The following is a 25,033-nucleotide window of genomic DNA, read 5'->3' on the forward strand; positions in this document are numbered from 1 at the left end:
AAAAGGAAATATTTTTCCAAATAGCACATTAAAAATAAATGGTTCATGTCATTCACGTATTCAACTCCAACCAATGCTACATTTCTTGAGGTGACTGTTGTTTCTAATAATGGCCCAACAACAGTTACAACATCCTGAACCACGATTGTGCACTAATAATAATGTTAACAGTGTTACTGGCTCATGACAACCCCAAGACTATGGAGTTTTCAAGACAAGAAACTAGCAGAGGTGGTTTGCCCTTGTTGCCTCTGCGTAGCAACCCTGGTCTTCCTTTGCAGCCTTCCACCCAAGTACTAACTGCAACCAACCCAGTTTAGCTTCCACATTCCAATGAGATTGGACTAGGCTGGGCCAGGGCTTTTGTTGTAGAAAATGCCCAGCAGGAATTCATTTGCATATTAGCCCACACCCCCTGATGTCACTATTGTTTCACATAGGGCTTTTTTTGTAGAAAAAGCTCAGCAGGAACTCATTTGCATGTTAGGCCACACCTCCTGACACCAAGCCAGCTGGAACTGCATTCCTGTGCGTTCCTGTTCGATAAAAGTCCTGGGCTGGGCTATCAGGCTGCTCCAGGGTGCATAAATGATCATAGAATCATAGAGTTGGAAGAGTTAGCCACTGCCCTTGTGCAGAATGCATTTTTGGTTTAAACCTATTTTGTCCAAAACCACAGCTCAGTGTCTGCAGTTAACACCAGGGGTTGTGGGAATAATGTTGTCTGCCTCCTGTCTATCAAGGTCAAGGAAATAAAGACTTTGCAAAGGATGTTTTCAGGAGATCAGTCAAAGAAGCTCAGGGACTGCACAGCTTTTTCTTTTTAATTTCAAAGTTTTCTCGGGTTTATTCACAGTTCCCTGCACTTCTTTCCCTCCCCCAGCTTCTTCTTCATTTAAATTCTCTTCTAGGCTGTTTGCTCAGATTGTACTGGCCTGTGTTTTGTGTTCAGGAATGGACTAAAGCCATTGAAAAAAATGCACTCTTTGTATGTGCAGAATCTAAGGTTACATTCCAAGCTGCACAGGAGCTTTTCATGGGGAGGGGCCATGGCTCAGTAGTAGAGCATCATTTTGGCTTGCAAAATGTCCCATGTTGAGTCCCCAGCACCTCCAGTTTAAAGGACCAGACAGGAGGTGAGGTGGAAAACCTCTGCCTGAGTCCCTTGAGAGATGCTAACAGTTTGAGTAGACAACTGACTTTGCTAGATCAATGATCTAATTCAGTATACGGCAACTTCATGTGTTTATGATACAATTGTGCACGATGGAAATGTGCAAATCCACACTCAAAACCCCAAGTAATTAAAAAAAATTGACAACACCCCTCCCAACTCTCAGCCCTGCTCCTAGAAGTTGACTCAATCATGCTCTGCTTGCAATTCCTGAAACGCCTGGTCCTTCTAAACGGACACCAAGTCCCACTCCCTTTGTCTCCAGTTCTGCCCAGTTTTCCTGGGCAAGGCAGTGAATGCATCTTTGAGTTCTGCAGAGATAACAAGATCATTCAGTGAGTGGCTCCACAATACCTCAAGAAGAGAGAAAACAACCATCCTGTAAACCACAGCACATTCACAGCACACTTTACAGTCAAATGAAAAAGGAAATTACCAAGGAAAGTATAAGGTATAGGAGCTGGGTGGAGGCAGAGATAAACGCAAGGAAGTGGGAATAAAGCACCACACCCCCGTGTATCATCTCAGAGGGCCTCTCCCCAAGACTGGAGTTTTTATTGTTATCGTGGCATTGTGAAATAAGAATACATTAGTTGCTAAACTGCTGAAAACACTTCTTCCTAAAGGAGTCAACTGCTTGCAGGGGTAATGCATTACTTGAACATTCAAAATACTCTGGGACAATGTGGATCTATTTACGCCTGTGGAGCCCAACAATTATTTTTCTATTCTAATAAGTTCGTTGTCATCAATTGATTTTTGTTTAGAAAACTTGGGTGGGGGGGAGTTTGCTAAACAAAAATCAAGACTTAATTCTGATTTTCCAACCCGCCAGTTTGGTGTAGTGGTTAAGTGTGCGGACTCTTATCTGGGAGAACTGGGTTTGATTCCCCACTCCACCACTTTCACCTGCTGGAATGGCTTTGGGTCAGCCATAGCTCTGGCAGAGGTTGTCCTTGAAAGGGCAGCTGCTGTGAGAGCCCTCTCCAGCCCCACCCACCTCACAGGCTGTTTGCTGTAGGGGAGGAAGGTAAAGGAGATTGTGAGCCGCTCTGAGACTCTTCGGAGTGGAGGGCGGGATATAAATCCAATAGCATCATCTTCTTTCTTTTTAGCCTTCGCTTCAGAAAGGCTGCTGAGTGAATAGCTATGCTTTAGAAGATGTGTTCCTAAACTGTACTTTTTACTCTGACCTGCACTCCATACTCATTGATCCCTGCCTGAGTGAGCAAACAGTGAAGCCCGACAAGTATAAAATTGTCTTCCTGTTGTCAATTTGGAACCAATTGGTAATTGAAACTGTTGCAAAATTTTTATATTTAGCATCTAGAAGGCGCTTAATGTATTTGCAAATTGCCATTTGATGGATGGATTGGTTCCTTGCCATGTTCGATATCATGCCAATAAAGGTTATTGTATTGACTAGCTATGCCTGCATTGGACATGTGATACCTTTTTAGACCACTGCCAGCCAAACTTAACATGACCTTGCACAAAAGTGACTCTCGTGACTCACAGTGACCTTTGAGACAGAAGATCATAAGACCTTAATGAGCTGGACACAAATTCACAGGACCCTTTCTCAACATTTCCGTTTGCTTGTCAGGGAGGTTGCGGGGCCAGTGATGACCATCTTCCAAGAACACTTCCCACTTTGTTGCCTTTCTGTTCCCCTCCCTGTTCAAAAACATCTAAAGCTACTGGTTGAAATCTGAACCAAGACTGATCTCGCAATGACCAATCCAAGAGTCTCAGGGACCCCAAAAGGCAGAATTCTCATTTATTGATGGTGTTCCAGTTTCTTGCATTGGCCTAACTACACAATATGTTTGGAGTTTTGTGTATGGAGCACCAAATTTTTAAACACTCTCTTACCAAAAGCATAGGGGCCCTATGTGAATTGGAACCAAATGGCTCCAAGGGAAGGACGGTTTGCTCCATTTTGAAATGCATGTGCATTTTTACAGTGAGGAAAACAACACCTCTTGGGGTGGGTCTGTTTGGCTGTTGTAATCTATGTTTTGCGTTATGTATGTGGACTCAACAGGAGACTAAAGGGTGCTCCTGCCTGGCTCATTGGAGCCATACGGATTGAGCTTGGGGACTTGGGAACAATGGGCAGCAGGATCCAAATCTCTGCTGCCCTACAACAATTACAAGCCCCTGCTGGTTTGAATGATCCAATAATGTGCTTGCGCAGGAACCCAAAGTTGTATATAAATTTGGCCCCGTTGGCCCAGCTGTCAGTCTTTACTGTGCAGCCACCTACAATGCTGTACCCAATAAAGAGCTGTTATTCGCTACCACCTCGCCTCTTCAGTGCCTAAGAACCCACGATATTACACCTCACTATCCTCCATATTGGATTACTGCAATGCGCTCTGTGTGGCGTTTCCCTTGCAGAGCACCTGAAACCCCCTAACTGGATCAGAAAGCAACAGTAACGTTACTAAGAAAGATCTACCACTGCGTGAATATTCAGCCTGGATTCAAGAGTGTTAAAACGGTTCTCCATACGTTTTCATTTGCTATGATCTATGTCAAGGAGATTCAGAAGGGAAGCATTTCCTCTTACATTCCTTCCTGTATGTTATCGTTACTTGATGAAGCCTTGCTTTGAATTTCTTTACTGTCTAACGCAAACCATATGTTAAAAGCAAGGCTACTGGCCGTGGGGCCCTCCCTGCAGAACTTTCCACGGGAATTATGGGAACATTCTTTAAGCAGCCAACCAGAGAGCTCATCCTTCCTTGCTCATCCTCCTCTTTCTTTACTTCTGCCTCTCAGCTATGAGAGAATGGGGATTCTAGAATATCTACAATATTCGAGAGGGAGATGACGAGGTAGGGTACCACGGACAAGAGGGGGTGGATGTTAAGCTAAAAAGTGTTCTTTATTTTGATGGAATATCACCCGTTCAAGAGGAATGGAGTTCGCAAAATGGGATTCAAGTTCGCTCAGGAACCCTAAAGCTACAGTTTAGGAACAAGAGTGCTTTTTGGCTGTGCATCTGGAAAGTGTCTTGATACAGACGGAGGTCAAAGATTACCACACACAGCAGCAATTCCAGACATTCCAGGCAAATGCCAGGGGCCTCCCTTCTTTGCAAGTTGCTCTGATATTTATTTATTTTAGTCCTTTCCCTTTCCATCCTCCCTTTCCTCCGAGGAGTTCAGGGCAGCATGTGTGGCTCTCCCCTCCTTCGGGTTATCCTCGCAACCACAGTGAAGTAAGTGATGCTGAGACTGACTGGCCCATGGGCACCCAGGGAATTGCATGGCAAGTAGAGGTTTGAGCTCTCGCCTCCCCTGTCTTAGTCTGACATTGTAATTGCGATCAGTGTTCCCTCTAAGCTGAGTTAGTGTGAACTAGCTCACAGGTTTTTTTAGCCTCTGGCTCACACATTTTTGTCTTAGCTCAGGAAAGATGGCCCCAGAGCAAACTAATTTATGCTGTAGCTCACAACTTGAATGCCAGTAGCTCACAAAGTAGAATTTTTGCACACAAGACTCCACAGTTTAGAGGAATATAGACTGCAATGCCGTGCTGCTCTCAAGAAGAGCTGAGTGAATACCTCTAGCATGTCATCCAACTGCTAAGGCCGAAAAAGGGTACAAAACGAACACAAGGGTACTTTCATGTCCCTTTCAACTATTTGACTTGCAAAGATCTGAAGGAAAACCAGCAGTATGGGGGATGGAGACAGAAAAAGGACACAGAGGCCAGTCACAGAACACAAATTTGTTGTGCTACAACAGTTGCAAATGCCCCAGAGATTCTTGCTAAATAACAATCTGGTACAGAGGGGCAACTACTTCTGACCGATTCCTCACTAGCAGTTGCTCTGTCCCTGGGCTTCTGCTTTCCTTGGCTCAATTATCCACCAGTTGCTGCATGGGTGCCTTTTGACCTGTGGTTCCCTCCAACTTCCCTTGCAGCTTCCTGATCTTGTTTTTTAGAGACCAGGAAACTGCGAGGGAAATTGGAGGACCAGGGCTTTTTTTGTAGCAGGAACTCCTTTGCATATAAGGCCACACAACCCTGATGTAGCCAATCCTCCAGGAGCTTAGCGTAGGCCCTGTACTAAGAGCCCTGTAAGCTCTTGGAGGATTGGCTACATCAGAGGATTGGCTACATCAGAGGGGCCTAATATGCAAAGGAGTTCCTGCTACAAAAAAAGCCATGGATCAGAATGCGCCCATGCAGCAACTGATGGGGAATCAATCACTTGAGCCGGGGAAAGCAAAAGCCTAGGGTTGGAGCAACTGCTAGTGAAGAATTGGTCTCTGTTTTTAAAATTCAATATTGGTTCTCTTCCAACAGGTTTTAAAAAATGTTTTTACAATATATTGGTTATACTGTTGTTACCCACTTTGGGTCCCAGTTTCCAAGGGAGAAAGGGGGATTTATCTGTTTCAAAATAACTGAATGCATTTATTAAACTAGTGATAGCTCACCCTTCTGACAAGTTCAGGCTGGTCAATGACAAAGCTTAACAGCAAGACAAAGCCTAAGGGGTAGCAAGCAAGGTGAACCAAGTTCTACCCAATGCAGACCTTATCTTCCAGCGAGGGACTGAGCTACGGGATAAGTATGCATGATACAGTCTCACATTCAAGGGTCAATGGCCTTTGGAACCCGGCTCCCTGGCTTGATTCAAACCCCTGCTGAACTATGGAACTTGTCTTCAGTACCAGGGCTCATTGGCCTCCCCGTAAACGTTAGCGTGAGCAGTCTTCCTGGCAACAGCCTGTTTCCTGGAGAGCATCTTAGATTGCATGAAGATTGCCTTTCCCACACCACTGCGTAAGCATAGCTGCACATTAAGAGCAGAGCACTGGGACTGCCTAAAAGGTCATAGGTCCAGATTCTTCCATTTTAATTCATCTTCTGATACATTTGACCAGGGATGGCCAAACTTGCTTAACGTAAGAGCCACATAGAATAAATGTGAGATGTTTGAGGGCCGCCAAGATGTGAACATCAGATGTTTGAGAGCCACCAGACAAGGAAGGAAGGAAGGAAGGAAAATGAGGAGAGGAGGTGGGAGCGAGAGGTGGAAAGAAAGCAACTTTAAACTGGAGAGCCGGTTTGGTGTAGTGGTTAAGTGTGCAGGAGAACTGGGCTTGATTCCCCACTCCTCCCCTTACAGCTGCTGGGATGGCCTTGGGTTAGCCATAGCTATCAAGAGTTGTCCTTGAAAGGGCAGCTGCTGTAAGAGTCCTCTCAGTCACACCCACCTCACAGGGGGTCTGTTGTGGGGGGGAAAGATATAAGAGATTGTAAACCACTCTGAGTCTCTGATTCAGAGAGAAGGGCAGGGAATAAATCTGCAGCCTTTTTTCTTCTTCTTCTTTAAATGCCTTCTCTAAGCTGGCCTATGGAGTGGTGTGGGCTCTGAGAGCCACACAATATGTGTGAAAGAGCCACATGTGGCTCCTGAGCTGCAGTTTGGCCACCTCTGCATTTGAAGCACTGGAATTAAAAATAAACTGGTAGAACTAACAATGTAAATGGGACATCCCCATATATATGTGTGTGTGTGTGGGGGGGGTGTTATCCTCCAGATGATAAGAATGGTGGTGAACACAGCTTAGGGAAGAAGTATCATAGAATCATAGAGTTAGAAGGGACCTCCAGAGTTATCTATAACCTCCTGTACAATAGCAACGCTCACACTCCGCATATAAAAAATGTTCAATATTATCCACAATTTGTTTCTTCCAAAAATTCTCAACAGTGTTACAGACAAAAAATCATCTATTGCACAACATGCCTTCTGTCCAGAAAAATCATATACTACTAAAGTCCAACGAATCATAAAAGAACCGGTCCAATTTTGTTTCAGGAAGACCCTTCTTCAGGCGACCATCTTTTACTTTTATGGGTTCAGTGGTGTAGATGTGCCATTTTCCATATCTCGGCCTTCCAAATGATAATCTCATCTAAAGTCTCTTGTTGGAATGCCACTGCCGATCCTTATCCTGCAGAAAAATGGCACATCAACACCACTGAACCCATAAAAGTAAAAGATGGTCGCCTGAAGAAGGGTCTTCCCGAAACAAAATTGGACTGGTTCTTTTATGATTCGTTGGACTTTAATAATATATGATTTTTCTGGACAGTAGGCATGTTGTGCAATAGATGGTTTTTTGCCTGTAACACTGTTGAGAATTTTTGGAAGAAACAAATTGTGGATAATATTGAACATTTTTTATATGCGGAGTGTGAGCATTGTTATTTCACAGTTCCTTTTGCCTCCGCGGTCCCTCTCTCCACTAACCTCCTGTACAATGCAGGAAATTCACAAATACCTCCCCACACACCGCCCCCCTCAATGACCCCTGCTTCTTGCCCAGAAAATGAGGAAGAAACAAACATAAAGAATAACCATAAAACAATACCCAGGCAATGAAAACAGTTATATTGACATCAATTTATATCATTAATAAAAAAATCATTAATAGGTTCAGTTGAAAGACTCTAATAAAGTGCAACTCTTAATTCATGCCCAAAAGATGGCAAAAACCCCCCACAAACAACTCCAGGATCCCTGGCCAAACTGGCCTGGAGAAAATTGCTTCCTGACCCCCAAAATGGCGATCAGCATTTCCCTGGGCATGTAAAAAAGGGCCACAAGAACTAAGCACTGATGCAACCCTTCCCGCCCTCCCTCTTATAATATGCCTAAGTTCAACTAGACTCTCAGCCAAAATCAGACCCCCAAAGTCCATGGTTGACACCAGAGTGGCCAAGAGGTGGGAGAAAGGCTTAGAAGATGTATGACATGAGACACCTAGCTGAGCTTATGTTAAGAAGAAGGCTCTGGCCTGGGCTGTGATTAGGACTATGCCAAAGAGTTGTATTCCACAACAAAAAATGCAAGCTAGTGACCAATTTACTAAGAAGTATATAGAAATCAGTCCACATGTCCAAAACATGTATATTCAAGTCCCAAAGTAGTGTGTAAATAATCTATATACGGTAATTGAATCAATAGGTAAGTATGATATAATTTTTCACTGGAAGAGGGTTGGTGGTGTCTGAATGCTCTTCTGATACTTTTGTATAATATTTTCTTTTGTCAGTGGTCCCAGGTCTGATAAAGACTGGAAAGAAACAAGTACTTAATCGATTGGCTTGTCACCACACTACTTTGGGACTTGAATATACACGTTTTGGACATTTGGACTGATTTCTATATACTTCTTAGTAAATTGGTCACTAGCTTGCATTTTTTGTTGTGTTATCCATTATAGTGACCTCTCTCAGATTGTATTCTATTCTAAAGAGTTGTATGCAGCATGCTGGGACCAGCTGGCTCTTTTCCAAGTTAATTAAAACTCATGGCAATTGAAGTGAGGCAACTGTCAAGCTCTGTGAGACCGACTCCTTCCTCACAAAAGCCCTGACAAGGCCATTATCCAGGTATGGGGTAACTCGTACTCCACATAGGCAGAGATCTGCCGTGACAGCTATCAGGATGTTCTGGGTGCTGAGACAAGCCCAAATGGCAGAGCGTTGTACTGGTACAGTTTCCATGACAGAGAAACCTGAAAAAGTGCCATGACAAGATTATGACATGCAGGGCTTTTTTCATAGCAAGAACTCCTTTGCATGTTAGCCCCCCACCCCCACGATGTAGCTAATCCTCCGAAGGCTCTTAGTACAGGGCCTACTGTAATCTCCAGAAGGATTGGCTACATCAGGGGTGTGTGGCCTAATATGCAGAGGAGTTCCTACTACAAAAAAGCCCAGATGACCAGTGTTCCCTCTAAGCTGAATTAGCGTGAACTAGCTCCACAGATTTTTAGCCTCTAGCTCACGGGTTTCAAACATGCGACCTGGGGGCCAAATCAGGCCCCGGAGAGCTCCTATCAGGCCCCCGAGCAACTGGCTATCATCTGCTTCCTTCTGCATCACAGCTTGCTTTGCCAAGCTTGCTCAATCACACAGCAGATTGTTCAAGAGCCACAATCTGATGTTCAAGAGCCACAAGACAGGGAGGAAGGAAGGTTGGTAAGAAAGGTGGAAAGAAAGCAAATAGATGACAGAGGGAGACAGAGGTGGAAAGAAAGCAGCTTTCACTTTAAATGCTTTCTCCAAGCTGGCTTGGCGAAGTGATTTAAAAGAAAAATGCCTTCTCCAAGCTGGCCAATGGGACAGTGGGGGCTTCAGGAGCCAAACAATATGAGTGAAAGAGCCACATGTGGCTCCCGAGCCACAGTTTGGCCACCCCTGCTCTAATATCATCTCCGTGCCAAACCGTATAGAGATGCTGTGCATGATCAACTCAGATAACTTGTGAAGGAATTTAATCTCAGCCAAACTAATTACACCACAGGCAGGTAACACTGCTGTTATCAAAATTAAATCTTAAGTGAGAAGAGGATGTCTTGTGAGACAGTGAATTAGTCTGCAAGCCTTTCTCTTATCTCACTAATTTAAATCTAATAGGTGTCAAGGAGACTGGAGAGATAAGGAGGCTGTAGAGGAGGAAGGATGATGGAACTATCTCTGTTTTGGGCCTCTCCCCCTCCCACTTCCTGACTGCTTCTGGGATAAAAGATTCTTGCCCACAAAAGTCACAATCCCCAGAAACATGTTAGTCAAGGCAGCTCTAATCTTATAAATTAAGCACCAGTCCTTACATGCGAAACAAAATATTATGAGCAATCTTCTTCTCCAAAAGTCAAAGTACCCACCCTACAGAAAAACCCTTAACACAAGAAAAGTATACTCTACATATCCATTTTCCCATCCCTCCACATATATTTTATTACTAAAAGCAATATCCATACGCTGGCCCCACACGTTTTCATTCAGAATCAGATCCCAGTACAAGCAGAGCTTATTTCCAAGTATGCATCCAACTCATCCTTAATTAAAGCTTTCTGGCCTTTAAAGCCCTTAACAGTCTGGGACCAACATACCTGTGGGACCACCTCTCTCCAGTTATGTCCCCCAAAGAGCTTTACACTTGGGAGACCAAATTCTACTGGCAATCCCTGGCCCAAAAGACATCCAGCTGTCCTCAAATAGAGTCAGGGCCTTCTCGGACCAGTCTGGTGGAACTCTCTGCCTAGTGACATCCGGGAACTAGTACAGTTCCACAGGGCAAGTAAAACAGAAATGTTCCACCAGGCCTACAGCTGAGGACACAGGAATGGCCTTTTAAATTGGATTCTGCCTGGGCCTTCACCATGCCCAGTCTATGATTCGCCCTATGGAGGGAGAGAAATTTTTACGCCACCAACTATTTGGAGGATGCTTTTGTTATCTATTCTTGTTACCTATTTTAACTTTATTTATTGTATATTTCAGCTTATTCTATGTTCTGACAAATGATGCACACTGTCCTGAGCCGTTTTGGGGACGGCCGTCTATAAAGATGATGATGACAATGCGATAATGGTTCAAAGTTTAGTTCTATCTCTGCTGATTTACTCATCTGAAGACATCATTCAAGAAGACTAAAATGCTGGAAGAGTAATCTGTGCAAAGGTCAAGAATAAGGACCACGAACAAGACATGCCACATGAATTTCTGAGCTGAGTACATGGGGCTGGGCCGCAAAGAGAGGTACTTCTGTTCTAACGTTGAATGCAACATGGCTTTGCTTTGTCTCTGTCTGCCAAGATAACATTCATTTATGCAACCCTGCTTTGAAACTGATTTTATAGGGGAAGTAGGACTCGTTACAGTTGGGCAGTTTAAGCCACCCCAGGGACAGCAGGCAAGCAGATCTAAAAAGCGCATCCAAACATGCACAGCTGCCTGCCGTCCCGTACTCACCCCATCCTGGTCCGGCTGGGAGCTGCCTCAGAAAGGCACCACATCCAAAGTGGTACCTAATATCTGAAGTGGCTCCAAGGCACCTCTCCAGCCATCTGGACAGCTAGGAAGCACCCAGAGAGTGCCTGGAGAGCGGAAGACGGGCACATGAGAGCTCTGGATGCTCCGCCAGTGGTCCATCCCTGTTCTAGGGGCAGGCTGTGCGTGTCAGGCCTGCACCAGACCCAGCCCTTGCTAACCCAGAGCAGGAGCCACCTGAAACTGATCAGGCCACACCAGGCCCTAGCTCATCCCCTCCTGAAACTGATCAGGCCACACCGGGCCCTAGTGCATCACCTCCTGAATCCCCGCCACCTGTGAGCCAGCTCCGTGAAAGGAGACGGCAGGAGTTCAAAGACAGACGGAAAGAAGCACGCATGCGTGGGAGGAGAGATCTAAGCCCGGAGTACTAACGAGTTAACAAGCCAGCACAGTATATCTGTAGTCCTGGCCTTAGGGCAAACTGTGCTGGCAACGAACGATCCTCCTCGGACGTGACCACGCCCTGCACCCTCTTGCCTGCTGAGAGAACCCGTTTGCTCCTGACCCGGCTTGAAACTTGGACTTGGAACTGGACTCTGCTTTTGCTCTGTGGACTGGCTTAGGTGCTTTGAATATATTCGGCTTGCTTCCTCTGGCTTTTGACCCACTGCATTCCTGTGACGACGCGCCCTGCTTCTCCCTTCGGCTGGACTGATTTATGGTAGGGACTAATTAGGACTGCTAGATAACGCTTGTGCTGCTCCTTGAAAGAACCGTAGCCGGCTGCCAGCGTCCTGGCCGATTGCCAGGGCAACAGCAGCCGCCCGTCTCTACCTGAAGGTCCGGGTCGTGACAGTGCGCCATCTGCACACTCCCAGGCACTCCTTTTCTAACCGGCTCACTTCCGGGTTGGCTTGATGTCGCTCTCAGCCGGCAATCTGTAACCGGCCTAACAATAGTTTAATACCACCTATTTACTTCACCATGTTTCTGTGGCACTGTTCATTAGGGCAAGACCTCAAGAAACCAGTATTATGTACTAGGAAGTTTCAGGAATCATATCCAATACCCTAAAAGGGGAAGAATATGGGAGTGGGGAGTATCACCTCCCAGATTCACTTATCAGGCACTTTGAGCCAAACAACCTTTAGATTGCCAGGCCTGGCTTCTCGGTGGATTCCAGTTGTTGCACATTAGGCAGTGATGAAGGGAACCCCAGAGAGGACTCCACAAATCCAGTTAGTGCAGACCTTAATGTCTTTCCCTTCCCTTTTCTGGCAACTTAGGTGGTTTGGGGCTTCTCCCTGTTTCAACTAGACTTTAAAAGAGATGCAGTGCTGGAAAATGCAAGCTGATGGCAGACTTATCTTCTTTCCCCTAATACACTCCCCCTCCCCAACGTATCCATTTGCTACCTGGTTGGCCTGAGCTCCTCTTGGTGGTATGAGGAACTGCAGCAGGCTCCAGGAAGCAGGAGCATCAGCCAACCCATGTCCTGGGAGGAACAGACTAGGTTTCTGGAACAAGCAGTGGTGACTGGCTAGCCAGCCTATATTAACCAAAATGCACAATCCTAGCTCCACTGTACTATGTTCCTGCTCTCAGTATTGGCCGATGCTCTGGAGTGCAGAGAGAGGATGAGGAAGCAGAGGCACAGTTGCTGAGTATGTGCGGAATGTTCCAGAGCCAGAAACACTGGACGATTGGCCTGAATCAGCCTGCTATTAACTGACCAGACAGACCCTTCATTCTGCTCACCCTGCTCTTTTGTACATAAACAACAGTCTGATTTTCTTTTATTTTCTTTTTAATATCGACTCCGTCAATTATGCACGCTGCCCACACCACTGAGGAATGCAGAGGAGGGAAAATTCAGATGTAAAACCCACCCCACCCCAAAGCAAGTGAAGCTGCAATCACACACACTAAGTAATGCTCTTTTCAATCCGCTTTCAATGCACTTTCCAACTGGATTTTACTGTGTGAACTGGAAAGTGCACTGAAAGTTGCATCCTGATTGTGATGACTGAGTTCTAGGGCTATGTAAGGGGATTCCTACTCACCCAATTCAACCAAACCAATCCATTTTACTGTATATATTTATACCCCTCTTTTCTCTCCCAATGGAGACTCAAAGTGGCTTATAAGAAGAAGCGTTGGTTTTATGCCCCACCTTTCACTACCTGAAGGAGACCTGGAGCAGCATTCGATCACCTCCCCTTCCTCTTCTAACAACAGACACCCTGTGTGGTATGTAGGGCTGAGAGAGATCCGAGAGAGCTGTGACTGACCCAAGGTCACCCAGATGGCTTTACACGGAGGACTGGGGAATCAAACCTGGTCCTCTAGATTAGAGCCCACCGCTCTTAATCACTATGCCAAACTGGCTCCCAAGCATTGTTCTCTCTTCCATTTGACTCTCAGAACAACCAGCTGGAGAGGAAGGATTAGGCTGAGAAAGAGGGACTGACCCAAGCAAGCTTCCAGGGTAGAGAGGGGATTCGAACCTGTGTCTCCTCATTTCTGGCCTGACATACCCTATTGCTACACCACATGGGTTCTCAGTGCCATATGATGGGTCAAAAAGGATCCGGGAAATTTATTCATGTATATTTTTATAATTTCTCTGTGGTTGCTGCTGTTTGTACTGTGTTGTGCCTCTGGTCGTGGACCGTAATGAAGTAAACTGACCGCCCTGAGCCTGCTTCGGCGGGGAGGGCAGGATACAAATTAAATATTATTGTTATTATTATTAAACTGAAACTGATCAGGGCATTTGACTGATACCATAATGTCAAATAACGGCCAAGGGGTTTTTTTTAATGAATTAACTTTAGCAACAACAACAAAAAATATGTGAATCATTAACTGGTTTGTTACCTTATGCCAATTTTTTTCAAAAACCAGATTAGTTTACTGTTATTGTTGGAAATCAATCCAATTGCTTTAAAAATACAATTAATTATTCTAACAAATATTTAACAAGATTTTTAGACAAGTCAATTCAGTCACTCTCTCTGGCTTTTATACTGTGACAGCAGTTACAATTTTTAAAGAAATGAAGGAAAGTAACAATTTATATATAATATATAATATAATATAATATAATATAATATAATATAATATAATATAATATAATAATCATATATATATGATTGTCAGCAGGGGCCGCTTTGTATAAAAATAGGTGGCAGAGCTCATTAGCATAACTCATTAGCCCCCCCCCCCTCCCGCCAAAAGCAACCCGATGCAAGAAAGGAGAGCCCTGGGCGAGCAAGGCCTAATTCGGCTGGCTAGAAATCCACCCCTCCCCAAGCAGGCCTCACTTGCCTGAGGCTCTCCTGGGCTACCCCCCACAGTCAAAAGGCCAGCAAGCTACCTGCTGTTCAAAATCACATAAGAAATTGAGAAAGGATGTAGTGAGCTTCTCCAGGGGTTAATGAGGGCTGCTGGGGGCGTGGCAAAGCCCCTGGTGGCTGGCTGACTTCTGCTCTCCTAGTCCAGGGATTGTTATGCAGCTGTACCTACTATTCAATGGACAAGGTAGGTGGGGAGGAGGGGGGGACCCTCAGAAAGGTTCAGGAGCTGCACTTCTGTGAGCTCCTGCTGAATCGGAGGCCTGATTGTCAATTTTTCTAGGCAGCAGTTTTAATTATACAACAGACTGATTCTTCCTCTTTGGTGATACCTGTGGTTCTAGCTAGAGGCCCAGATAAAAGGGTCTGAACTGCTGCTAGACCTGATCCAGAGTGTTGGACTATTAGGGAGAACATACTGTTACTTGCAAGAGCCATGGCTAACTCAAGGCCATTCCAGCAGGTGCAAGTGGAGGAGCGGGGAATCAAACCCGGTTCTCCCAGATAGGAGTCCGTGCACTTACTACACCAAACTGGCTCTCGTTTATTTATTTATTTAACTGACCAGCATGCCAACCCGTCAAGGAATGTGGATTAGCTGGAGTGGACAAGTCTGATCAAACAATCTGCTCCATTTGGTCTCCAGGTGCAAATCCTTCTTCTTACACCTTACCAGGCAGTCTGGTGACTATTTGCTGACCGCATAAGAATGATTTATCTAGCACTCCAAACCCCTTCCTTGTTTAAATACAGCCCAAATTGTTAGAACCTTCCACTCCCCAAGTATGATGTGACCTGCAATGTTCTCAGATGTTAGATCCAAAGTTACAGTCTTATGCACACCTGAGCTGTATCCACGCATTGTTGGATACAGTGCTTTTTGTTACATGACAGCAACTTTTTGCACCTGGATTATCCTGTGCAGACAAGCTGATCCAGTTGCAAATTATTGCTATGGCACATCAAAAATTAAATATTGAGCAACAGGTAGATGCAGTCCTTGGTGGCTGGTTCAACCCACTGGTGAGTTGGCTGTTTGTCTGGTTGTACAAGGAGACTTTCACCAAACCCAATGAGGAGGAGCTGTTCAGTTTAAAATTCAGTAGGTCTTTTGATTTAGAGCAATGCATGGGCAGAGAAGTCCTTTTCTTGGTTCTGAGGAACCCTGTTCCACTAACTTCCCAACAATCTATGACAGAACTGCTGCAGATGTGCAGCCAACATCATTTGCCTGAGTGTAAAAGATAAAGTAGGAGCCCCGTGGCGCAGAGTGGTAAGCTGCACTACTGCAGTCCAAGCTCTGCTCACGACCTAAGTTTGATTCCGGTGGAAGCTGGGTTCAGGTAGCTGGCTCAGGGTTGACTCAGTCTTCCATCCTTCCGAGGTTGGTAAAATAAGTACCCAGCTTGTTGGAGGTAACGTGTAGATGACTGGGGAAGGAAATGGCAAAGCACCCCGTAAAAAGTCTGCCATGAAAGCATCATGATGTGACTTCACCCCAGAGTCAGAAACGACTGGTGCTTGCACAGGGGACTGCCTTTACCTTTTAAAAGATAAAGTAGGACTCCATTTTGAATGTTCACCTCGACTAGAAAACTGAAGACTAACATAAACTATAGCAAGCTTCTCAACTTGTTCTCATCACCACTGTGTGTGCAACTCAAACTTATTTCTTTCTCATACAGCATACAATGGAAGAATCCAAAGCAGCTAAATATGAGGATGTTCTATACAAAGACGTTACTACGAAGTAGCAGGCAAAGTTCATCAATGCATGCCAGTACCTGTAAAGCTGAGGATGTTCTGTAAATCTTTCAAAGTACTTTTCTAAAGTCAAATTCAATTTGCTCCCAAATTTTCAGTAGCTGTTCCTTTTCCTTCCCCCACAGGTTGTCTTATTTTTAGGTATAACTGGCATTCCTTTGGACACCATTGGAAACATAACATTGATGAAAATATTACTGGAGTATGCATTTCAGAAATCCATTATAGGATTTGTGTAACATCTGCAGTTGTAGGAGATGCAGATTTAGCAAAAAAAAAATCCCAGGCAGTTTTAAGTGTTCTATTTCAGGAAGAACTAAACTCCGCCACCTCCCCATCCACAATTTTTCACAGCCAGCCTGATTGTTCTTATCCCTATAAAAGAACTCTGGGTAACAATTTTTCTCATGGTTTGATGAGAAGCCAGATTTACAGTGTTGATTTTATTTCAATTTAAAAAAACAAAAACAAAAAACAACTTCCCTTCCTACAAAGAGATCAGGGTGGCATGCATAGCTCCATCTCACTCCCATTTGATCCTGTTAGGCAGAAAAGAGTGCATTGTTGGCCCAATGTCACCCATTCAGCTGCATGATGGGCGTGATCTAATCCCAAGTTTCTCCCAGTCCGAATCCAATACTCTACCATACCAACTCCATGGCTGGTCTTGCACCCCTCATGAAACTTCTCAGTGCACAAGGCCTTGAGTAATTTATACAGCTTTCCATCGCTCTTCAGAACAGATTTAAAACGGGAGAACGTTGTTTGACGCTTTATTTTTTTAAAAAATGAGATCACATGGGAGTGATCAGGCCTTGAAATCAGCAGGAGCACACAGGAATGCAGCTCCTGAACCTTTCTGAGGGATCCCCCTCCTCCTCCCCACCTTGTCCATTGAATAGTAGGTGCAGCTGCATAACAATCCCTGGGTTAGGAGAGTGAGCAGCCAGCCAGCCACCAGAGGCTTTGCAGCCCTCATTAATCCTTGGAGAGGTTCGTGCCACCCTTTCTCTACTTCTTATGTGATTTTGGGCAGCAGGTGTCTTGTTGGCCTTTTCACTGTGGGGAGGGGTGGCCAAGGAGAGCCCCAGGTGAGTGAGGCCTGCTTGGGCTGGCTGGATCTCTAGCCAGCCCAAGCAGGCCTTGCTCACCCGGGGCTCTGCCTTCTTGAGTTGGGTTGCTTTTGGTTGGTGGGAGGGGTGGAGGATTATGCTAATGAGTTATGCTAATGAGCTCTACCACCTATTTTTCTACAAAACGACCCCTGGGAGTGATTGTGAAAAAAACAAAATAAAGTCAGCTTTTTCCACGTACACCTGAACTCAGCAACTGCTTTTGTTGCCTTCAAGGCCAGGAACCATAGAAAATAGAACTCCCACCCAGAAAATTTGTGTGATGACACCTCCCTTCTTTCTCTCAAACAGACTCTTCTCACCCGCCCACCCCTTCCATGAAATCTGCATCTTTATCCCCAACTCAAATGCAACTGAAGCACCCTCTTCTCCTGTTTAGTCTTGTCTTGCGCTGCCCACACTGCTCTCTATTACTGTACCTTTATAATTACTATACCTAATAATAAAATGGGTGGCTTGTGTCAATTAGAAAAGCGGGGGTGGGTGGGTGGGTGGGGGCAGGGTAAAGAAAAAACATTTAAAAGGTCTCTTAAGGGCAGAGAAAACTCCAGGAGACACAGAATTTTCAGTATTTGATTGTGAGTTAAAGACGGGGGAGAAACCAAAGGGAAATCAGCCTGTTCAAGGCCCTAAGAATTTACAAAATACAACAAGGGACAATTTGAATGTATCTGTAGAGGGGGGGAAATGTCCAAATCTTTCCACTCTCTGCCCAGCAATTTCTCATAGGCTCCCAGCTCGCATAAATTTTAAGGAGAAACAGAGAGATGTATGTGCACACCTTCACCTTGGCACACACGGCGAATCATTCTCCCTTACCCCCCCAACTCCATCTCTTTGGGACACAACAGAGAACCACAATAAGACTGTATGGCTACTTGCCCTGATACGCCGCATAGCATTCACGATCTCCACTCTGCTGTTTGGCCGAGGCACGTCTAGGCTGCCAATATACTGAAAAGAGGGGGAAAAGGGAGAGAAGTTACAGTGGAAACATTCTGGATGGAACGAAGTCAAACTTTCCTAGGAGATCTGCCTTCCAGGCAACTTCCTCTTCTGCTGAACTAATTTCTTCTTGTTCTCTTTGTGCCCAGGGTAAAATATTGACTTGACTCACTTAAGATGCCCGTTCCATGAATTTCGGAAAGTGGGCTCTGGCCCAGGAAAGCTTCGATCGCAATACATTTGTTAACCTTTAAGAAGATGCTGCAAAATTCTGTTTACATTCTTATTTTGTGGACTGAAAGGCAGAGAATGTGGGACAGTCTCATCCTGGCTTCTACCACCACTCACCATATTCAGGCTGTCCCTGCACTGGCAAGCAAACATTGAATTCAAGGCTCTGTCCTTGGGTGGCTGCTTATGAATTATGATGCATCATAAATACCCTGTCTTTGTAACTGTTGCAGTACACGGTTGTTCTCATTCTGGAAGACTCTGCTTAGAGGAGGGTGCTGGCTACCAGGCAACTGATAGGACAGTTAGGAGCAGTACATGATGTGAACTGGCTGTCTGGAGAGTAAGAAAAACTGGCAACTAGAAAAGGCCCAATATTGTAACAGGCAAACACTGGGAAGTGGAAAAAGAGGAGAAAGGAACAGGGAAAAGAAAAGGGACAAAGCCAAGGAAGAATACTCAGTGTCTCTTGCCATCTGCAAGGGAGTGCCTAAACCAGGGGTGGCTAAACTCTGACTCAGGAGCCACATGTGGATCTTTCACGTATATTGTGTGGTTCTTGAAACCTCCACCGCCCCGTTGGCTAACTTGGAAAAGGCATTTCTCTCTTTAAATTGCTTCTCCAAGTCAAGCCTGCTGGCTGCTTGGAAAATGCATTTAAAGTTAAAGTTGCTTTCTTTCCACTTCTCTTTCCCAGCTCTCCTTCCTGCTTCCCTCCCAGCTCTCAAACATCTGACATTTATTCCAGGGCTTTTTTTGTAGATAAAGGCCCAACCGGAACTCATTTGCATATTATGCCACACACCCTGATATCACCATTGTTTCACACAGGGCCTTTTTTAAGAGAAAGCCCAGCAGGAACTCATATGCATATTGGGCCACACCCCCTGGTACCAAACCAGCCGGAACTGCATTCCTGTGCGTTCCTGCAAAAAAAAAAAAAAGCCCTGGTTTATTCTATGTGGCTCTTATTATAAGCAACTTTGACCACTCTTGATTAAGAATCCCCTTAATTTAATTTAATTTTTAGATTTATATCCCGCCCTATCCCACAAGCATGCTCAGGATGGCTTACAACAATAAAACAACAGAGTTAAAAATGTCATAAAAACAGACATTACAAAACAGGAGCAGCACAGTAAAATCAGCAAAGATACCAATCAAAGATAAAAATCAGCAAAAGTACCAGAGGTCTTGGTTTGATGGGCTACAACATGCTCTTCGTGAATGCTAGCCTATAATTTTTTTTCAAAGAATCAACAAATCACAAAGGTATATCGTTTGAGTCACTCTCACAATGTACACACTTTGAAAAAGGGAACCATTAATCCCCAAAGGATTCTATCCAAACAACTTTATCTCAAAGCAAAGACTCGACGGGTTTCTGTTGATTCTTTAGATAACCTTCAGTGGAAGGTATGGGCATGGGCCTTAAGAATAAAGGGAAGTTGGCTTCCAAAGTATAAACTTCTGCATTCCTGACCTCACTTTCCCACAGATACACACACTCACTCCTACAAGTCCAAAGGCCTCCTATTAATTGGTTTTCTACGGGCATTCCATTCGGTTTAGCCTTAAGAACTGCCTCTTCTTGTCTCTCGTCACTTATATAATCCCACTATTAATGCTGCTTCAAGCATCTTCTGAAGGACGACATCACCTGTTTCCAAAGCAGAAATAAGAATTCCACTGAGTTTCGCGACATTACATTGACAAGTGGCATTTCTGTTTTGAAAGCAGTTTTTTTTTTCTTTTAAAGAATAATTATTTATATGTACTCATGTGAGGTTACTTAGGAACTAGGCTCTGGGAACTCAGCAATTTATTTTAGGGACACGGCTTTGATAGATTAATCCTCCCTCCCACGGCAAGCGGGCTGTGCTTTCAGTGGAAGGGGCTGGTGGTGACAGTCTGTTTATTTCTGCATTGCAAAAGTCAATCCTCTTCAACACCCAAGCCAACCTCGCCCAAAGCAAAGGGCACATTTTAAAAGATGCAATTTTTGTTTGGGTTGATTTTTTCTTCTTCTTCATTTATAGCACATCTCTTGAAAACAGCTTGGTTCTGAAATCAGAATTGAACATATGCACAATTACAGTCTGCATTTTATCTTTTAAAGCTGACCGCGTGCCTTTCTATTAAACATCTGGAATCTGAGGCGCAATAAGCAGTAATTCATGTATTATTTATATGTATTACTGTCAGCATCCTGCTGGATCCAGGAAGTTATTGCAGGCACTGGGAACAGGGACAGACAGATGGCCCTTATAGCCACCAGGCAAAGTCATGATGGGCCCGTGGCCTGCACTCCCGCCCCTTAGGCCAGTCCAGCCCAGGGGTAGAAAGGTGGCATGCAGCCCAGGGAAGGCAACACCCGGCCCAGCAGAACCAACACAGACAGATGAGCCCAGCCTAGCAGAACTGTGTGGCTGGAGGTGCCTAACCTGGCAGAGCCGGATGTGACATGTGACCACAGGCAACTGACTGATCCAGGTGAGATGCAGGATTGGCCAGCTGGCTTTCTCCCTCCCTCCTTTAGGGAGGGAGGGTGAGCCCCTTTTTCAAGGCCATTTTTTCCCCTCTCAGTCCACCTGATGGGATCCATAAGATACCATGCTGTACCTCAACTGGATCACCTAGTAAACGCCCTCCAGTGATCTTTTACTATTTCATGCCAACTGAGCCTGATGCTGTATTCGGTTCTTAAACAATGAATTTTTATGAGTGTACCCAACAGCTATGTATCTTACTCAGCCGCGGATCTGGCTGATATGGTACCAGGCATAGTGAGGTATTGCATCAGTTTGGGATCAATTTCCCACTAGCCTTATGCCGCTCTCATGCTCCTCTTCTCTGTGGGGCTTCCGTCGGATTTCACGCTATCTGCCCCGGGGCTGCAACTCGCTTTGCCTTTTTCGCATGGCAAACAGAAACCGGTTTTTAGAGGATACTGTGAAAGAGGCAGAGCGCGTTGCAGCCCCGGGGCAGATAGTGTGAAATTCAACGGAAGCCTCGTGGAGAAGAGGAGAGCGAGAGTGGCATAAGGCTAGTGGGAAATCTTCATCTGAGCAGGAAAGCCAGTAGCATCTTAGTATCGCAAGACAGGCTAGCAGACAACACAGCCCTTGTTCCCACTACAGCTTCCATCCCATTCTAAGGCATGTAGGCATAGGGGACTTCAATGAGACCCATGACTTTGATCGTGTGTGCTTAGTCAGCACCTGGCTGGACAAATTAAACCATGGGGTGACAGATCCCAAGCACCAGGGAGATCTATAGCCTAGGCATTTCCGCCTGGCACCTAGTATTTTCTGTAATGTGGTAGAATTCAACAATCTTCCAATGACTCCTAATGGAGGTACAAAGCTCACTTATTTTGCATCAGGATGTGCCCTGCTGTGTGATATAAAAATAAATGCATATGATGTTTTTGTCCTTGTAAACTTTAATTTTCATCACTGAATAGTGGCGGATGAATTCATTTCTGAACCAATCATATTTGTACTAGCATCAAATGAGTTAAAATTGAACTTTTAATGCGGTGGAATTCAACAGTCTTCCAATGAATCTCCAAGTGATACTTAATGGAGGTACAAAGCTCACTTATTTTGCATCTGGATGTGCCCTGCTGTGTGTATAAAAAAACAAATGCAAATGATGTTTTTGTCACTGTAAACTTTAATTTTCATCACTGAATAGTGGCGGATGAATTCATTTCTGAACTAATCGTATTTGTACTAGCATCAAATACTGAGTTAAAATTGAACTTTAAAAAAAAGCCATAACGAAATAATGAGGAATTGGGGGAAAGTAGTTAGGTAAGGGTTAGAGTTCATAAGCTAAGCAGGGTTGGCCCCTGTTAGTTTTTGGATTGGGGGCTTCCAAGGAATACCAGGGTCATAACGTAGAAGCAGGAAATGGCAAACCACCTTTGAACGTGGTTTGGGGTCTCCATAAGTCAGCTTTGAACATCTCTTGCCTTGAAAACCCTTTGGGGTCTCCATAAGTCAGCTTTGAACATCTCTTGCCTTTGAAAACCCTTTGGGGTCTCCATAAGTCAGCTATGACTTGATGGCACTTTCCACTATCACCTGAGACTAGCTGGGTTTTGGTGGTGATGACAAATACCTTTTATTTATACACTAAAACAATTATGTCATGGTTGTGGAAAGTGCTGTCCAGTGACAGCTGACTTACAGTAGAATTTTCAAGGCACGAGTTGAACAGGGTTGGTTTGCCATTGCCTGCCTCTCATAGCAATCCTGAATTTCCTTGGTGGTCTCCCATACAACTACTAACCAGCCCTTCTTAGCTTCCAAGATCTTTCATAGCATTAATTAGATTATGAGAAACTTAGAAAAGGTCAGCACTTGGCTTTGTGGCACTACAACATATGGTCACTCACTACAAAGTCTGGCCCCTTGGTTAAACCATTACAGAGGCAGATTTGACCAATGAAAGAAGTACTTTTCTCCCTTTCTCACAATACAAGAACTCGTGGACACTCAATGAAATTGCTGAGCAGTCGGGTTAGAACAATAAAAGGAAGTACTTCTTCACCCAAAGGGTTATTTACACATGGAATTCACTGCCACAGGAAGTGGTGGTGGCTACAAGCATAGTTAGCTTCACGAGGGGATTGGATTAACATATGGAGCAGAGGTCCATCAGTGGCTATTAGCCACAGCATATTGTTGGAACTCTCTGTCTGGAGCAGTGATGCTCTGTATTCCTGGTGCTTGGAGGGGCAACAGTGGGAGGGCTTCTAGTGTCCTGGCCCCACTGATGAACCTCCTGATGGCACCTGGGGGGTTTTGGCCACTGTGTGACACAGAGTCATGGACTGGATGGGCCATTGGCTGGATCCAACATGGCTTCTCTTATGCTCTCATGATGTATCATATTGTTGTGATGTGACTAAACAACAAAGGGGTTACCTGGGTTAGGAAGCCACCTTTAACTGGAAGGACCTGTTACTCCCCAAGCTCAGTGGCAGGTCTGACAAGGCTAGCAGGATCCTCCTCTGCACACCTTTGACATATGCAGATGACAAAAGCCAAGAACAGGGAGTTTACCAATCCAAGGCTTTGAGCCCTGGTGACTTTGCCCAAAAGTGAATGGCATATGAAGACCCTTTGGAGGTAAAGGAAAGTTTGCTAACATTTTGCAAATAGCAGATCAGGCAATAGCGTGGCAGCCTTAGTTTAATCCAGACAGGGCATCATGAACATATGAAGCTGCCTTATACTGAATCAGACCCTTGGTCCATCAAAGTCAGTATTGTCTTCTCAGACTGACAGCGGCTCTCCAGGGTCTCAAGATGAGGATTTTCACGCCTACTTGCCTGGACCCTTTTTGGAGATGCCAGGGATTGAACCTGGGACCTTCTGCTTACCAAGCAGATGCTCTACCACTGAGCCACCGTCCCTCCCCAAAAGGAAGTACTTCTTTACCCAAAGGGTTATTAACACATGGAATTCACTGCCACAGGAAGTGGTGGTGGCATCTTTTGTCTTTATTCCTGGAGTTTGTATTAAGGGATTGAGGGGGGCACAATATATAACGAGACATATGCAAATAACTCATTCATAAGAAATAGGGCAAGCGATGTAATGCAAAGCTAATTCCCCTGCTGCATAATGGCACAAACTTGAGAGACGGCTCAGCAGGATACGACGGGGGGAAAACTGCCTCGACAGCAATAACCCCGGGACACATTCTGGTCACAGGATATGCCAGGAACGGGAAAATAGATGCTCCACAGCAAATGTTAGGTTTCTGTCAAATTAGTGACTTGCTGAATCATTCTTTCTTGCTACTTCAATCATTTTCCATGCCTCTGGCAAAGCGGCTTAAAATATTCCCCTAATGCATAAATCATAACGTTAAAATGAAGGAAGACGACACTAGGGCAGCAGATACATGACCCATATTGGCCCTCTCTGACTCATACAGTCCCCCGGCCAGCAAAGAATCCATCGCTATAAGGTTACTTGTTTAGTACAGTAATTTCAAGTGCTTTCACTGACATACATCGTTTATAATGGATTTTCTTATTAATTAAAATAATGAAGTTATTATTTCACCAAGAAGCCGACAAACGTCACCTGCAACCCTCTCAGCCAAGAGTGCAAATGGAAATTGGAGCTCGTTTTCTTATTAGAAACTAAAGCAAGTGCACCAAATAACATTGAAAGAGTACGCTGGGCCACTCCATCTGCACCTACTCCTCTATTACTTTCCGGCTCAAACAATCTGTGCAGAATTTATTATTTTTAAATTCTTTTTGAAGGCTTGCTTAAAAACTGCTTAAGCTGCGATTACAGCTGAGGGAATCAATGGCCAACCAATACGCTTCTCTCTGGATAAAAAAAGAACGATTGGAGAGGATTTAGCATTTTGGCAATCCACCAAGGATGCCCATATTTGGAGGCATCCAGAGAGTCGTTGAATTGCAGAAACAAAGCTGAACCAGGTTTGTATTTGGTTAATGATCAAATGGGAGGTTAGGCTGGAGGGGCTGTGGCTCAGTGACAGAGCCTCTGCTTTGCATGGAGAAGGTCCCAGGTTCAGTCTCCGGCACCTCCCATTAAAATGATCAAGTAGCAGAGAAT

General features: G+C 44.8%; 1 protein-coding gene across 1 annotated transcript in view; it reads right to left on the bottom strand.

Moving 5' to 3' along the window:
• Positions 1-25,033, bottom strand: part of NOS1AP (nitric oxide synthase 1 adaptor protein) — an 87,697-nt gene that overhangs the window by 36,151 nt on the left and 26,513 nt on the right. Inside the window, exon 2 of the mRNA XM_060232588.1 lies at positions 18,126-18,197. Within this exon, the coding sequence (XP_060088571.1) occupies positions 18,126-18,197 (72 nt within the window). The remainder of the gene's footprint in view (positions 1-18,125; positions 18,198-25,033) is intronic.

Source organism: Heteronotia binoei, chromosome 2, assembly GCF_032191835.1.
Source record: "Heteronotia binoei isolate CCM8104 ecotype False Entrance Well chromosome 2, APGP_CSIRO_Hbin_v1, whole genome shotgun sequence".
Classification (NCBI taxonomy): Eukaryota; Metazoa; Chordata; class Lepidosauria; order Squamata; family Gekkonidae; genus Heteronotia; species Heteronotia binoei.